The 17,687-nt window shown below is 41.1% G+C and overlaps 1 protein-coding gene and 1 long non-coding RNA gene across 4 annotated transcripts in view; one reads left to right on the top strand and one right to left on the bottom strand.

Annotated features, from left to right (window-relative positions):
- Window positions 1–13,540, top strand: part of KCNB2 (potassium voltage-gated channel subfamily B member 2) — a 384,754-nt gene extending 371,214 nt beyond the window's left edge. For both annotated transcript variants that reach the window (XM_072804261.1, XM_072804260.1), the window contains one exon: window positions 11,126–13,540. In XM_072804261.1, the coding sequence (XP_072660362.1) occupies window positions 11,126–13,282 (2,157 nt within the window). In that variant the 3' untranslated portion in view covers window positions 13,283–13,540. The remainder of the gene's footprint in view (window positions 1–11,125) is intronic.
- Window positions 1,908–17,687, bottom strand: part of LOC140620270 (uncharacterized) — a 70,795-nt gene continuing 55,015 nt past the window's right edge. The window contains exons 5-6 of one of the 2 annotated variants that reach the window (XR_012020049.1): window positions 6,311–6,393; window positions 1,908–3,790 (exon numbers count right to left, since the gene is read on the bottom strand). This is a non-coding gene — a long non-coding RNA (uncharacterized lncRNA). The remainder of the gene's footprint in view (window positions 3,791–6,310; window positions 6,394–17,687) is intronic. The other variant, XR_012020050.1, reaches the window with a different exon arrangement.

Genomic DNA, 17,687 nt, shown 5'->3' with positions numbered 1-17,687 from the left:
TGTTTGTTTTTTGGTTTTATTTTTTACTCCTTACCCCTCAAAATTTAGCAAGCATCAGAATCACCTGGAGGACTTACTAAAACAAATTTCTGGGCCTTCCCCAGTTTCTGATTCAGTAGTTAGGGAGTGAGGCCTGAGAAATTGCAGTTCTAACAAGTTATCACTAAATGCTGATGCTGCTGGTCTGGGACCACACTTGGAGGAAAACTGGCCTTTGATTCTTCATCCGTGCATCAAGTGACCTTCAGAATTTGTTCATTGCCTAATTTCCCAGAAGCATCCACACCTACCCATCTCTATACCTCCACCAATCACACTTTACTACTCAGGTCCCTGAAATCAGCATTGTGGGAAGGTTGTGCAAGTATCGCACTGCACAAATGATGGAAGTGTCATTCACATGATCTCTTTATTAGCACCCTTTGCAGTTGACTAGTGCACAGCCTACACACTAACACATAGCAGCCCTGAAATCACTGCTCCATGTCATGCCTCCTTATAGATGTCCCCAGTCATACAAAATTACTTGGAATTTTCCTTTTTTTTTTTTAAGATTTTATTTATTTATTCATGAGAGACACAGAGAGAGAGAGAGGCAGAGACATAGGCAGAGGGAGAAGCAGGCTCTATTCAGGATACCCAAAGTGGGACTCCATCCTGGGACTCTAGGATCATGACCCAAGCCAAAGGCAGATGCTCAACCGCTGAGCCACTCAGGCATCCCTTACTTGGAATTTTCTGAGCAAACCATATGGCTTGGGTTTCAAAGCCTTTACCCACCTAGTCCTCTTGGCCTATAATACTCATTATTTTCTTTTCTGCATGGCAACTTCTATTCATCCTTTGTTCATCTACCCCCTCTCAAAGAGTAGATTTATGATTAGAATTGTCCTTAGAGGTTCACCTGGGTGGCACAGACAGTTAAGCATCCAACTCTTGGTTTCTGCTCAGGTCATGATCTTGTGGTCGTGAGATCTAGCCCCAAATCCAGCTCTGTACTAAACACGGAGTCTACTTCAGATTCTTTCTCCCTCTCCTTCTTCCTCCCCCTCCACCCCTCCCCCCACTCCCTTATGTGGCTCTCTAAAATAAATAAATAAAACCATTTTAAAAAATAAAAAGAATTGTCTTTAGAGAAAAGGAAACATTTTTTTTCCAACAGGAAAAGGAAGAAGTTTATAGAATCTGGATACAATTATAAATACTCTAGTGTCCAAAACACTAAGTGTTCAATCTGTTATTTCGCCCTCAGGTTTTCATGAATTATGTTTTTAAAGAACTAGAGAGCTGATAATAAGGGGAAAATGGAGGGAGGCTTATTTCCATTTATTTTGATCTAGCCCGCACATCTCCAAAATGTGGATTTATATAGATATGGTATTTTAACAAATTAATTTGTAAATAAATATTTTAAATGAAATGTATAGCATTCTTAAGTTTACACTTTTATGACTTTTTTACTTCTTTTCTGTGATGCTTGACTTTTGATTACATGAAATAGTGATGTGCCTGTGCATGTATTTGTATGTATGTATGTATTTATGCCTGTTTGTGTGTATGTATATGTGTGTATTTTTTATTGAGGTATAATTGACTTTTTTATATATAATTGACATTTAATATTCTATTAGTTTCAGGTGAAAAACATAATGATTCTATATTTGTATACACTGTGAAATGATCACCACAGTAAGTCTAGTTAACATTCATCACCATACATAGTTACAAAAAAAATCTTTTTCTTGTGATGAAAACTTTTAAGATTTACTCCCTTAACAACTATGCCATATAGCAAATATACCACATGCAAATATGCCAGTGTGACTAATTATAGTCACCATGCTGTGCATTACATTCCCATGATTTATTTTCTAATTGGAAGTTTGTACCTTTGGCCACCTTCACCCATTTCTGTTTTTTTTTTTTTAATTATTTATTTATTCATGTGAAACACAGAGAGAAGGGGGCAGAGACACAGGCAGAGGAAGAAGCAGGCTCCCTGCAGGGAGCCCGACGTGGGACTCAATCCCAGGACCCTGGGATCACGACCCAAGCCAAAGGCAGATGCTCTACCACTGAGCCACCAAGGCATCCCCCTTCACCCATTTCTTCTCCTCTGGCAACCACCAGTCTGTTGTCCATATCCATCTATGAGGGGTGTTTTGTTTTTTTGTGGTTTGTCTTTTTTTTTTTTTTTTTGGTTTTGCTTTTGTTTTAGATTCCATATACAAGTTGATATTTGTCTTTCTTGTATGTGTTTTTTAATGGATAACCTACATTTTTAATTCTTCTCAGTGGCTTAACATTTTATTGCACAAACCTGACTCTACCTTGATTTGTACATGGAACTATCACTTCACTGAATTAACTGCAGATTGCACATCAGACTCAGGGGGAAAAAATGTGACACAGAAAAGTACAGCACTTTGCTTTAAGAAAATGTATCCTTCTGTGAAGGTGAAGTTCAAAGCTAATGTATAGTCCCAAGCAGGCTTCTTAAAGAATAAGATTAAAAAAAAAAAAAAACAGCAGTCTATTCAGGATAGTGAAGAGAGGATTAATAAAAAGGATAGCTTAAACCTAGGAAAAGATTATGTTGCTGAACCTGTAAAGCTGATCTGTTATCATAAAATGTTCTATGTATACTATGAATTTCTATTGTTAAAAAAAATTCTGTTGCTGGTTAAAGCTTTTAGGTTGACTTTGGGCTGCCTAGAAGTGATGGAACGTGGCTAGGAACCTGTCTTATTCTTCCGTGTGCTCTGTGTTAGGCATTAGAAGAAGTTCAATGAAACATAGGTAGTCAGTGCCTTCCAGAATTCTAAAGTCTTGCTTGAAAAGTAAAATTATTTCCTATGAAATTGTTGAATGAGGGGCACCTGGGTGGCTCAGCGGTTGAGCGTCTGCCTTTGGTTCAGGGCGTGATCCTGGATCCAAGATCAAGTGCTGCATTGGGTTCCCTGTGTGGAGCCTGCTTCTCCCTCTGCCTTTGTCTCTGCCTTTCTCTCCGTGTCTCTCATGAATAAATAAATAAATAAGTAAGTAAGTAAGTAAATTTTTTAAATAAAAATAAGTAAATTAAATGTTTATATACATATAAACATTTACATATATACATGACATATGAGAGAAAGAGATTATATAAACAGCTAGTCCTTGAACAACATAGAGGTTAGGGGCACTGAACCCCTGCCAGTGAAAAATCCACACATGACTTTCAGCTCCTCAATTCTTCATTAATAGCCTACCGTGGACCAGAAGCCTTCCCAATAATATAAACAGTCACTTAACATATACATATTTTGTATGCTGTATGTATTAATATTGTATTCTTAAAATAAAGCTAGCTGGAGAAGAGAAAATATCATTAAGAAAATCGTAAGGAAGAGAAAACACATTTACAGTCCTGTGCTATATCAAAAAGAAATCTGCATGGAAGTGGACCCGTGCAGTTCAGCCCCCTGTTGTCGGGGTCCACTGTACATATATATATCTAAGAGAGAGATTGAGGAATTAGCTGGCACAACTGTGATGACCAGCAAGTTTGATCCACTGGACATGATAGTAGTCTGGAAAATTCAAGTGAGTGTCGATGTTGTAGTCTTGAACACAAAATCCACAGAGCAGGCCAGGCAGACTGGGAACTTAGGGAGGATTTCTGTGTTGCAGTCTTAAGATGGAATTCTCCTTTGGAAAACCTGTCTTCATTCTTCAACTGACTGGATGAGGTCTAACCACATTGTAGAGGGTAGTCTGCCTTATTCACAGTCTCCTGATTTGTTAATCACATCTAAAAAAAAAAAAAATACCTTCACCACAACTTCTTGACTGGTGTTTGACCAAACAGGTGGACACCATAGACTAGACAAGTTGACACATAAAATTAAAATCATCACAGTCCTCAAAACAATGTTGTATAAGTAAGCGAAACAAGTATTTGTTTTCAAATTTTTCTTTTTTTTAAATTTTTATTTATTTATGATAGTCACAGAGAGAGAGAGAGAGGCAGAGACATAGGCAGAGGGAGAAGCAGGCTCCATGCACCGGGAGCCCGACGTGGGATTCGATCCCAGGTCTCCAGGATCGCGCCCTAGGCCAAAGGCAGGCGCCAAACCGCTGCACCACCCAGGGATCCCTGTTTTCAATTTTTCTATGTGGCAATACTAAGCCCCAGAAAATTATGGTGCCCAAGGTCACAAAACTAGTAAAGTATATCAGAACAGGACTCAAACTCAAACTTTTCAACCCTGAGCCCCACATTACTACCACCCTTCTCTACCTCCCAGGCACTTATGAGGCTCCCTGAATCTTCATTTCTTTTTCTGTAAAATGAGAAAAGTAGTATTTCTAAGTTTTCCTTTAACTTGAGTGTTCTATGAACCTTTTTTTTTTTTTTTTTTTACAGCCTAGATACCAAGTTAAATGAAATTCTATGCAAAGGATAAACACTCATTCTCTTCTTGTGCCCCTCCCCCCAAATCTATCATTCAGAGACTAAATAGAAGAGTCAAAACATTTATGTTGTGCTTTTCGTGGAGATGCTACACAGTCTACAAAACAGGAGAGCCTTGCTCCTTGCCTTTGAGGGGTGCATAGGGGCAGTGATGTTTGTGTTCTGCCCAGCTTAGCCAGTCTCCATTTTCACTCTCTGGCTCCTGAAGACTTATAAGAACGAGTTATCTAGAAAGAGTACATTGGAGTGTGTGTTGCTCACTGTTGCGTTTCTCTTGGAAGAGTTACTGAAAGTAACATTAAAGTTTCCTTCACTGCCCTTCCACCTATTAACTTTCTTCCTAATACTGAATCTTTTAAAATAACAGAAATATATTGTGGGTAGTGAAACAAAGTTTATTCTAGGAGATACCAAGAAACTATCAAATTAGTATCTTTAGCTGTAAGATAACCAAAAACTCTTCTAAGAAGTGGTTTTGTATGTGAGAATAAAAAAAAAACAAAACAAAACAAACAAACAAACAAAAAAAACCTGAAAGAATAATTTGGTAATATGTGGAACTAGATTGTTTCTCACACCCTACCCCAAATGAAAAGCATTATGCAGGCTGACAGCTTACCTCAGCTTGGGCATGGATGATTAAGTCTTTTCAAACCCCTCATTCAACGGCATACAAATAGGTGTGGGGGAGGATTGAATTTCTGGGTCCCTGTTAGTCACAGGGCAAAAATAATTGAGAAACAACTAGACCTTTCAGTGATGCTCCTTCTTTGCAACGTGTTATGTGGTGTTAGCACGTAAGGGCTTCATGCTTGCCTGTGCATATCAGCTGAGGGTACTCAAGCAGATTCCCTTTTGTCCTGGGAGGGCCAAGGGAACATTCTGGAGAGGAAAGAGCTAGTAGGGGGATCCCTGGGTGGCTCAGTGGTTTAGCGCCTGCCTTCAGCCCAGGGCATGATCCTGGAGTCCCGGGATCAAGTCCCACATCAGGCTCCCTGCATGGAGCCTGCTTCTCCCTCTGCCTGTGTCTCTGCCTCTCTCTCTCTCTCTCTCTCTCATGAATAAATAAATAAAATATTTTTTAAAAAAGAAAGAAAGAAAGATCTAGTAGTCAGCTAAGGGTCACGAGCATAGAGGAAGAGTACTATGTGTTCTAGGAATATGAAAGCTAGAACTGAAAACTTAGAGCAAAAAGCAAAGAATTTGCTTTCTGGTTTGCTACGGTTGATAGTGTCCTGAGAAATAGCTAGAAAGAGAAAACGGGTGGGTGGAAAATCATGATATTCTAACGAACTTCTAGCCTCTTCCCTCGACAGATGGTTTAAACTTTGGCTTATATGTTCATGCTTTGTCCTTCTTGTGAAAGTAGAAAATTATTCATGCTCTTAATAATATTTGTCACATGGGGCACCCAGGTGGCTCAGTGGTTGAACGTCTGCCTTTGGCTCAGGTCATGATCCTGGGGTCCTGAGATCGAGTCCTGCATCAGGCTCCCTGCAGGGAGCCCGCTCTCCTTCTGCCTATGTCTCTGCCTCTCTCTCTCTCTCTCTCTGCATCTTTCATGAATAAATACAATCTTTAAAAATAATATTAATAATAAATAATATTAATAATAATAATGTTTGTCACAGGGCTTTTTCTTCCTGTCAGTTTAAATAAGCTGGTTCTCTTCTGAAAATTCTTGTCATCACGTTCTCCGTGTTGTTTTCTATTGCTGATCAGGGTTTTGATTTTTTTTTTAATGAGAAAGCAAGAATGCTATATAGTTAAGAGCTGGTACCTCACTTTCACGTTTCAGCCTATATTTATGAAAGAAGAAAGGTTAGGGAAGAGGAGAAAGAATATACCTGCACTGACCTTCATTGCAAGGCACAGAAGTTTCCATGTGTTTTCGTGGAGTGTTGAATGTCAATAAATCGAAAGCAGACATGAAATTGTATCTAAATGGGGGATAAACAGTTTAGGCATTTTTTATTTCCTCTTGATGCTGGCCAAAGGCTTTGTCCAGACACATCTCCAGCATTTCTTACACTTATCCCACTTTACATTTTATGGGATGCTTCATGTGCATCGTTTGACCCTTAACAACCCTGTTAGGTAAGCAGGGCAAATGTGGAGCGCCTCATTTGCAAATAAAAGAACTGAAGTTCAGAGAGGGATGGCTTGCCAAGTGGCCCACAGAGATAGAGGCATGTGTTTTAATTCCCTGTCCTGTATTCTTTCCACCATAAAACATCCATTAACATCATTATATCCCTTCAGAGGATATAACATCAACAAGCTGGTACAATTGAGGCAAGTCTCTAACTGCCTTACTTCCTCTCACAAACAGCTATCAATGCAACCAATTTCGGGTGCCTGTTAATGCAAGTGCTAGGAATCCCAATCTTAACTCCATGTGATCCTGTGAATATCTGTGTTTATATGAGAAATTAAAATTGTTATCCAGGTGATTCAAAAGGAAAGAAAAGTTTTATCCAGAAAAGCGTCTTTTCCCAGTCACTAAATGCTTGGAACATAACAGCGCAATAGCTTTCAAAGTCTTCTCATTTGAATTTTTATTTCTTAACCAACAAAAGTGTATTTTGGCCATTCAGCCAAATGACAGGATCAGCTGTGACTTGTCCTTGGTTTGGTTTGTAGACATGACAGGGATTAGCAAAATGTGGTGGTTTAGAAAGAGAATCATCACATATGAGAAGTGAAAGGAACCCTGCTGATGATCTAATCCAAGTTGGCCAATATCACACAGATAACTGTTTGCAATTTCTGCATGTCCACTTCATTTGCCATGTGCACGCCTAAGGCTGCTTTCTAGAGCTGAGAGAGAATAACCAGCTCTGGAGGCCAGTTGGTAGGGGTGGTAGGAGTTAAAAATCTAACTTGTGCATGGTTAGGATAAACGAAGCAATGCCTAAATGCCATAAGGGTTTGCTGTTAAAAAATATCCATGTTTAGAAGTATATCCTGTAGGGACACATGGGTGGCTTGATTGGTTAAGCATCTGCCTTCATTTCAGGTCATGATCCCAGAGGGCCCCCCAATTAACCTCCCTACTTGGTAGGGGGCCTGCTCTCCTGCTGCTTCCTCACTTGTGCTCTCTCACTCTCTCTCCAATAAAGAGATTAAATCTTTTAAAGAAAAAAAAAGTATATCCTATAGTTTATAGCAAAATGTCACATTCGTTATATTTATTTTGTTTTAAAAACTCTACAATAAAACAATAAACTCACATTTGGTTTATTGCCCTACACATCATCTTTGGTATATATTGAATAATTTGTCTACAGGGCTGTCTTTCTGGGAGAACTCCAAGCTTCACAAGATATTTAAAATAAGCCATTTCTCTAAACTGAGAGCAAATGGATTTTGACAGATTAAATCTGAACATAAGACAGAAAATAATGCAGTTTAGTACCAATGGTTTCTTTAACATGAATATGGAATTGCTAAGAGCTTAAGTGTTTGGTTTTTTGCCGTAGTCATTCTTTTCCTTCTAGAATGTACTCCAGGGGTACCTGGGTGGTACAGTCACTAAGGATCTAATTCTTGGTTTCGGTTCAGGTCATGATCTCAGGGTCATGACATCAAGCCCCATGTCAGGCTCCATGCTCCATGTGAAGTCTGCTTAGGACTCTTTCTCCCTCTCCCTCCCTCCACCCTCTCTCTCAATTCAATAAAATGAATCTTTGGAGAAGAAAAAAAAAAGAGAATGTACTCCAGGTCATGTTGTACATGTGTTGAATTTCCAGGTATAAAAGGTAGCCATATGTTTTAAGTTGCCATCAGCTAGACCATAGACTGCGTCAGTACTATACGGTGTTTCATTATTTCCCAAAATCAGCTACCGAAGCCAAATGACCTAAAGTCTAGCTGTGATTATGGAGTCAAGGTAAACTGAAAGTCCACCCTGGACCATCCACTTCTGTTCTTTGTTCAAAAGTATTGGGAGGGGGATCCCTGGGTGGCGCAGCGGTTTGGCGCCTGCCTTTGGCCCAGGGCGCGATCCTGGAGACCCGGGATCGAATCCCACATCAGGCTCCCGGTGCATGGAGCCTGCTTCTCCCTCTGCCTGTGTCTCTGCCTCTCTCTCTCTCTCTCTCTCTCTCTCTGTGACTATCATGAATAAAAAAAAAAAAAGTATTGGGAGATAATAGAATAGTTTCATCTATTGCTACTTCTCTCCTTGCTCTTTGCAGTGATAAGCATCAGGAAGATGCATCTAAAATGGGCATCTGAACAGATAAGATATGGAAAATCTAGAATATGGATTGTCAGAACAAGAATGATAGCAGCAATCCCAGAACTTAAAATGCCCTCTTAATGTAATATACCTGTTATATGACTGTGTGACCTCCTAGAAAGTACAGAGGGACCTGGTTACTTATGGTAAGAGCACGAGAGTGGATGGGACCTGACCAGTGCCTTCTAAGGAATGTTGTAGGAGCAGAAAGTTGCTGGTGTCATCCTGCCATTGGCCTCTGTGGGTGCAGATTTGAGATGAGCAATCCCAACTTGGCCTTCGTAAACCCTCTGAATCCATCATCCATGGATGCATCTAAACCTTCTGGAAGGACTTCTAACCTTAGCCTCCCCAATCTCTTAGAATAGGTCTAGGACAACCTTTTTTCTACAGTGATTCATTGATCCACATTTTTCAAGGAAATTCTGAAGTACGCTCAGGCAAAAAGTACTTACCTTAGTTTTGTCCAAGAAAAATATGTAAAATACTAATAGTAAAATACTGTTTCTTAAGCTAAGGAACAATAAATCTTGATTCAGCATCTGTAACACACTCTGAAATACATTATACTGTGGGTTTACTTGATACTTGTGGTTTTACTTGAGGGGAAAGCTGGAAGCTGAAGAACAGAACAGAAAACAGTGAAAGGTGTCGAGGAGGCCTAAGAGGAGAAAGGGTGAGGAAAGTAACCCAGGAGAAGAGAAGTGTACAAGAGTAAAGAGAGGAAAACAGAGGGAGAAAGAACAAGAGAAGACTCTTGTTTACAAGTCCTGATGTCAGAGGCAAACTGATTTTTTCATGATTTCAGGTTTACTGAGCTGTGAGGTCTCAAGCTGCTTAATCATTATCCCTTGAAATATTTACTGGATCTTTCAATTAAATAGTCACTGCCATGGGGCACCTGGGTGGCTCAGTGGTTGAGTGTCTGCCTTTGGCTCTGGATGTGATCCCAGGGTTCTGGGATCGAGTCCCGCATCAGGCCCCCAATGGGAGCTTCTCCCTCTGCCTATGTCTCTGCTTCTCTCTCTCTCTCTCTGTGTCTCTCATGGATAAATAAATAAATAAAATCTTTAAAAAATAATAAAATAAAATAAAATAGTCACTGTCAGGATATATTTCTCAAAGCTACATATAATATCTGATAGCAGTGGCCATGCCCAAGATCATGGACAAAGGTCAGAGGAAACCAAGCCAGACCTAATCTAGGTAAGAGGGGCTTCCTACTTCACCAAGATGTGTGTGTCCTAGATGCAGTCTTTACTAAGCAAAAAAGTACTTCTTCCCTTGCTCTCAAACCTTCATCTTCATCCTCAGCCTTCTAAATCTCAGCCTTACAGAGATCCCTACATGGGCTGTCGTATCGTCCATGGCTTCACGGATTTCCCACATACCAGTTCCTGGCCATTGTCTATCCAGACCGAAGTCCTGTTCATTTCAGCCTGTAATGATACGAGTGCCTTTCATTCATTTAGCAATATTTGTGTGTCGTGTAATCTTCGCAACAACCACGAAACAGCTATGACTGCTCTCTTTGTTCTACAGATTTGTAAACTGAGCCAATGAGAGGTTGAAAATGTGCCCAGGGTCACCCAGTAAGCGATAAATCCAGACTCAGAGCTCAAGCTGACTAAAATCCAGTCACCCCAGCTTCTCATTTCCCCCTGAGCTCTTCCTCTTTCCTGCCTCATCTGACATTGTGCTATTTCCTCCACGTAAAACGTCTGCCCTGCACCAAAATCACCATGGATGGTCAACAAGCTCTGCTTTCTGGAAGCTTCCTTGACTGAATGAAGTTTGCGCTAATCTTCCTTTCCCACATGATGCCAGCCAGACGTCCACACATCCCAGGGCGAAGGCTCTCCTGAGTTGGCTCTGCCATCAGTGTTTACCAGCTAAACAGTATTTGTTGGATGAGAAGCATTGTTGTACTAAGTGCCATATTATCTCTCCATGTGTGGGTCTGCATTCGTGGTTTTTTAGTTGTAGAATAAAACTTCTAGAAACCATGAATTCTGTCTAGCATATGTAGCATGTCAGGCGATTCACTTAAAGAAATACAAGCCAGGTGGTTAAGGGAGAAAAATAATGAAACTAAGAGAGGAGAGATTGCTCTTCCAGGCGATTCCAAAGGGTGGTTACTCACACAAACGTGCCTAAGAACGAAGGCGGGGGCGGGGGGTAGATATTTTTCTTTTTGCTCAAATTGCTTAGGCCCTGGAATTTAAATGTGTACTACATTGGGCTTCTAAGTAAGATGAACTCATAAAGAGTGAATGTGTTTGCATTAGTTAGGGAATTTTAGGTTGTAACGTTACCTTCCTGGAATATCTTTTTGAGCAATTCCTCTAAAGAACAGCGAATCCGTATGTCTCCCAGCTGCCTAAACAACTAAGAGGATTTGCTAACTTGGACTTGCTTCTCTTTTCCAGATCTTGGCCATCGTGTCTATCCTGTTCATCGTACTCTCCACCATCGCACTGTCTCTCAACACTTTACCAGAGCTGCAGGAAATGGATGAGTTTGGACAACCCAACGACAACCCCCAGTTGGCACACGTGGAGGCTGTGTGTATTGCTTGGTTTACCATGGAGTACCTCTTACGCTTCCTGTCCTCACCAAATAAGTGGAAGTTCTTTAAAGGCCCACTAAATGTCATTGATTTGCTGGCCATCTTGCCCTATTATGTCACCATCTTCCTCACGGAGTCCAACAAGAGCGTGCTGCAGTTCCAGAACGTGCGGCGCGTCGTTCAGATCTTCCGGATCATGCGCATCCTCCGGATCCTGAAGCTGGCCAGACATTCCACAGGCCTGCAGTCTTTGGGGTTCACCCTCAGACGGAGTTACAACGAGTTGGGCTTACTGATACTATTTTTGGCCATGGGGATAATGATATTTTCCAGCCTGGTTTTTTTTGCTGAGAAGGATGAAGATGCTACCAAGTTCACCAGTATCCCAGCGTCGTTTTGGTGGGCCACCATCACCATGACCACCGTGGGCTACGGTGACATTTACCCCAAGACACTACTAGGGAAAATCGTGGGAGGCCTCTGCTGCATTGCCGGGGTTCTGGTGATTGCCCTTCCCATCCCGATCATCGTGAATAATTTTTCTGAGTTTTACAAGGAGCAGAAACGCCAGGAAAAAGCGATTAAAAGGCGGGAGGCTCTGGAGCGGGCCAAAAGGAACGGAAGCATCGTTTCTATGAACTTAAAAGATGCCTTTGCTCGAAGCATGGAACTGATAGACGTGGCCGTGGAGAAGGCAGGCGAGTCGGCCAGTACCAAGGACTCGGCTGACGATAACCACCTCTCTCCAAGCCGGTGGAAGTGGGCCAGGAAAGCTCTGTCGGAAACAAGCTCCAACAAGTCTTTCGAGAACAAGTACCAGGAGGTGAGCCAGAAGGACTCCCACGAGCAGCTGAACAACACGTCTTCCTCCAGCCCGCAGCATCTGAGCGCCCAGAAGCTGGAGATGCTCTACAACGAGATCACCAAGACCCAGCCTCACCCCGCCCCGAACCCCGACGGCCAAGAGCAGCCCGACAGGCCATCCGCCTACGAGGAGGAGATCGAAATGGAAGAGGTGGTCTGCCCGCAGGAGCAGCTGGCCGTGGCGCAGGGCGAGGTCATCGTGGACATGAAGAGCACGTCCAGCATAGACAGCTTCACCAGCTGCGCCACCGACTTCACCGAGACGGAGAGGTCGCCCCTGCCACCACTCTCCGCCTCCCACCTGCAGATGAGGTTCCCCCCCGACCTCGCAGGGACCGACGAGCACCAAAGAGCCCGGGGGCCCCCGTTCCTGATGCTCGCCAGGGAGAAGGGGCCCGCGGCCAGGGATGCCATCCTGGAATATGCTCCAGTCGACATAACGGTGAGCCTGGATGCCAGCGGTTCCCAAAGTGGGCTCCACGGCCCCCTGCAGCCCGACGGTGCCTCGGAGAGCCCCAAGAGTTCGCTGAAAGGCAGCAACCCCCTGAAATCCAGATCGCTCAGAGTGAACTTCAAGGAGAACAGAGGCAGCGCCCCGCAGACCCCCCCCAGCACAGCCCGGCCGCTGCCCGTCACCACGGCGGACTTCTCCCTCACCGCCCCGCAGCTCATCAGCACCATCCTCCTAGAAGAGACCCCCTCCCAGGGAGACAGGCCCTTGCTGGGCGCCGAGGGCTCGGCACACTGTCAGGGACCTTCCAAGGGGCTGACACCCCGGTTTCCCAAGCAGAAACTCTTTCCTTTCTCATCAAGAGAGAGGAGGAGCTTCACCGAAATAGACACTGGCGAAGACGATGACTTCTTAGAGCTCCAGGGGCCCGGGCAGGACAAGCAGGCCGAGCCCAGCCCTAACTGCTTTGCAGATAAACCTAGCGACGGAAGAGACCCTTTAAGAGAAGAGGCCTGTGTGGGCTCTTCCTCCCCCCAGGACACCAGTCACAACTGTAGGCAAGACGTTTACCACGCTGTGGCTGAAATGAAAAAGGACAGTAGTCAAGAAGGGTGCAAGATGGAAAACCACTTGTTTGCCCCAGAAATTCATTCCAACTCGGGAGACACAGGTTATTGTCCCACACGTGAAACCAGCATGTGACTAGTTACAAAAGCAATAATAATCATAATAATAAAACACTTGTTTCTTAAAAAACCGGGTAATAATGCCTGTGAACTAAAACCATGGGAAGCCCCTGCCCCCCCCAAAAAAAGTGCATAAAATGTTATTTTTGCATGGCATGAACAGTTTAGTTTAAGTACTGTTTAAATAAAGAGTCAAGACTGCATTTTGTAACAAACAAACAAAAATGACTGAGGAACAGTGAACAAATAAAGAGAGCTCTATTAGGAACCAGTATTCTGCAATGTCTGACATTTTTGGTCCTTTCATTCCACATTGTAGACAGATTTTCGACTTTTACCTTTTCTGTTACAATGAATTTTAGAATTTGCACATGAAAGGATGAAATGTCATTGCATGCATTCATAATTATGAGGACCAAGGTGCTTTGAGCTGGCAAAATGTGTACCTTTGTAAATAATGGGACCCGGGATGCAAAATTGTCAAGAACCTCTGGAAACAAGTTTCTGAGACACAGGTACTTCCTTCTCAGCTACTGCCTGGAGGAGCTGTACAGACTTCTTGTTGCAAAATTGCAACCTCTTCTTAAACCATCTCACATATCTTGCTTTGGGTTATAAAGCTCTTAAAAGTACATTTGTTTAAAGGAATACAGTATTTTTATTGTGATATAATTCATAGGGTGCATTTTTCTTTTGTGCTTCTGCTTAGTTCTGGCATTTGTGCTTTATTTATAAATCATGAAAACAGGCAAGATTTAATGACCAGATTATCAACAAATTTCGAATTTAAACTTGAAATTTTGCCAATCCAAATTTTGCCACAGCCTAAAAAACCTGAAAATATGTCAAAGGTTCTCATACAACTCAACTTTTTTTTTTTTTTAATGCCACTCCACATTTGGAAATTGGGTTTGTTTTGGGGTTTTGTGTCTTTTTTTAGTTGTATGTTGGCCATCAAAAAAGGACGGTATTCTCCACTTATAGCCGACATGAACTTCTCTATCTAAAGAACTAAAGATAGAATGCAGATATGCCAAAATGGGAATTCCAAAAAGTGACTTTTGACAAACTAAAAGCAAAACTTTTTATTAAGTGAGACTGCTGTCCCTCTCATAGTTAGTTGGGTTCAGAAATGAGCTACCATAAAAGGAGTCCAGTATTTCCCAGTGAGGGGAGAGAACACTGTGGCACGAGGAGTGTTACAGACCCCAGTGGGCACCTGCCAGTAACTGCAGCAGCTAGAAACACCCGTTCACCTTTCCAATGTCCCCAAGCATCATCAAGACTATCCTTGTTGAAAGTCACTTCCAACACTTTCTACTGAAAACACTGAAATCCAGAGGAGTTAAGACACTTGTTGGCAGTTATGCTGTTGGTGAGTCTGTGCTAAGAACCCAGGTCATATGAATCCATTTTGCTTCATGGGAAATGAAGGCTCTGCTTCCAGATCCACAACTACTAGATGTGTGATTCTGGACAAGTCTTGAAAACCTCGTAGTCTCAGTTTTACCCCAATAAACCCAAGACAAAAATATTTCTAAGCTCCCTAAAGACTTCAAATTAATATGATTCCTTGGTCTCTCAGGAATGTCCAAGTTTTGCCTCAGCATAATGCATTGCTTGTGTGTGTGTGCATGCGTGTGCGTGTGTGTGTGTGTGTGTGTGTGTGTAGTTCAGGAAAGATTTGGGAAAATTCTGGACCAAATTTAAAGCACAACTTTTGTTTAAAGAAAAAAATTCTAAATCTTATTCTATTTTTAAAATTACAGTAAGAACATTGGAAAAAGACAACCCAAATGTTTAGAATTTAAGGCTTTGGGAATAACATTTATTAACAGAATCTGGTCATTATATCTCAGGTAAGAAAACATGTTTTGATCTTAGTTGAAATCCAAGCATCCCTATGGCTAAAAGCAGTTTTAAGTGTTTCTTTTTCACTGTGCTTATAATTTCTTAATGATTTTCATGTTTGTCTCAAGACATAATGTTTAAGGGTTTATGGTCATTAACTATTGATATTTACAGTACTCCTACTTATTTCAATGTCTATAATGAAATGTCGATCTGTTTTTGTAAATCTAGAGTGTTCAAATTTTCTACATGTAGTTTTTCAAGTCCAACAGGTATGTCTTCTGTTAGATGAATAGCAAATAAGTTATGAAAATCATTTTCTTTACATAGTCTCATGAAACAGTTATTTTTCTAATGTCTCTGTATTGTTGAATCTCAATTTTTTTATTGATCTGTCTGCATAGGTGGATTTGTCTTCTTGCCCTGATTGTTCACTAATGCCCACTTTCATGTGTCCATTAGGCTTTCTACTAAGACCCTGCTCCAGAATGCTTAATGTTAGAAATCTTGCCTAGAGAAGGAATCCTAGACATTCCAACCTGGAAGCATTTTCCTTAAAAACGTTTTTCCTTTTAATATTTTTTAAGTTTCAAAGAGTTTTCAAGAACATCTTATGGGAAGCTCAACCTTCAATTCTTCTTAGCCCCTCCGGCCAAAAGTCTTCAGTTAGGAAAAAAATAAAATGCTCCTTAAAAACAAACAAAAAAAAAAACGAAAAAATGAAAAACAAAAAAACAACTGACTTTGTTGTTTCACAGGGAGGCGGTTTGGGAACTGAGGGCTCCCAGAATGCACTCCTGCAGCACTTCCTAAATCCTTTCAATGAACTGCACCTGACGCAGAGAATGAACGTGTGTATGCCTGAAATGGTCTACAAATATACCAAGCACAGAGTTCTTTTGAAGTCTTATTTTTACATTAAAAATCCATATAAATGCTGCATTTTACTCCATTATGTTTCAATATAAAAGAAATGATGTTTTATATTGCTTATCAACTAGTAAAATTGATACTCTTATAACTTCATATACCTCTTTTGTACCCCTTGGAAAACATATCCCCAGTTTAAGAAGCACTGCATGAATGACGGGAACATAGACTGACCTTTCAGGTACGCTGGAGGTTTCTGCTACTGAGAAAGGGTACTCATCGGTAACTAGCTCAGTGACCGAGGACAAACATCAGTGAGTAGAGACTTTGAATGAACTCTAAATAATACAGACTCAAGAATGGCTAATTTGATTCTTCTAGCTATCTTAACAACCAGTGCAAATTGCCACAAGATCAACTTAGCTCAAAGACTGAGATGAATCATAGAAGTATAGAAATGGACACATGGATGAATGTCTTGGGTTGAATCACAAATATAAGAGTGACATAATTGAGTCCCTGGAGTTGATCTGATTTGTCTCTAAATATTTCCACTAGAAATTTCTCCATTCTGGCAAAACCAACTGCTTTGAAGCAAGCATTTAGATCAAGCATTATCCTGATATGACTAGATCTGGTAACAAGGAGAGAGTGTATGCCAAGTATCTGTTCCCATTAATTTCTTGTCAAAACAGTCTCACTCTCATGTAGACACAGGCTGGGGAAAGCCAACAATTTAACTATTTTCTCCTAGAATTTGAATAGCAAAAAGAAAAAAAAAAAGCCTTATGTATGTAGAGTACCTTATAGTTTCTTCTTGAACTTAATCCTCACAACAGCCTTCTGAATTAGGTGTTATTTATCAATAAAGGACCAGAGAGGATATGTATTTTGCTCAAGCTGACACAGGTCACTGGCAAGTAGAAGAACCCAGCCTCATCCATGTTGTCTGGCATCAACACACTAGAGTATGCTTCATTAGGGGTTTTTTTCCCATTAATATATGAAATTATGTTAAAAAAAAACCCTGGAGATAGATTTATAGTCATGTGGTTTGCTTAAAGCAGCAGTGGATCATAGCCAAATGGTAATTGACTGAAGATAAATGACATTGACCATCTTTAGCACACGTTTGCCAATTTAGAATTCTTGTCATAAGATCCACACTCATGGGTGAAAGAAAAGAATTCATAGCTCATGATGTAACATGACATACATATTAGCCAGAGGGTTGAAGGAAGCTACTTGATTTTCTGAAACAAAAACAACTAAAACTTTAGAAATTCCTCTAGTCGAAGTTCAAAAATTTTGTCTAATTGAATTTGTCATTTCATTGTTCATTCATTCAGCAAATACTAGGTGAGCACTCCTCTATTACTAAAACTAGGTATTCTATGCCTAAATATTAAGTGAGCACCTCTGTATTCCATAGAAGGCACTGTGCTTGGTGTTAGGGTACAACCCTTAACCTCACAGAGCTGACTGCCTGGCCCATTTACAACCAGGCTGAGGATCATTTGGGGGTACTGAAAAATGTCTCTTCTGAGTATGGAAAAAATCACTCCGTTATCAAACCAGGGAAGCAGATGACAACAAGTGAAATGCTTTTCCTGCAAACTGTTTTCCTAAGAAATAGACAGATGGCATAAATGGAAGTCTGATACATAATTATTTTTGAGACGCAATTTAGATTTACATGA

Source organism: Canis lupus, chromosome 28, assembly GCF_048164855.1.
Source record: "Canis lupus baileyi chromosome 28, mCanLup2.hap1, whole genome shotgun sequence".
Lineage (NCBI taxonomy): Eukaryota > Metazoa > Chordata > Mammalia > Carnivora > Canidae > Canis > Canis lupus.
This window is presented reverse-complemented; position numbering and strand designations above follow the sequence as displayed.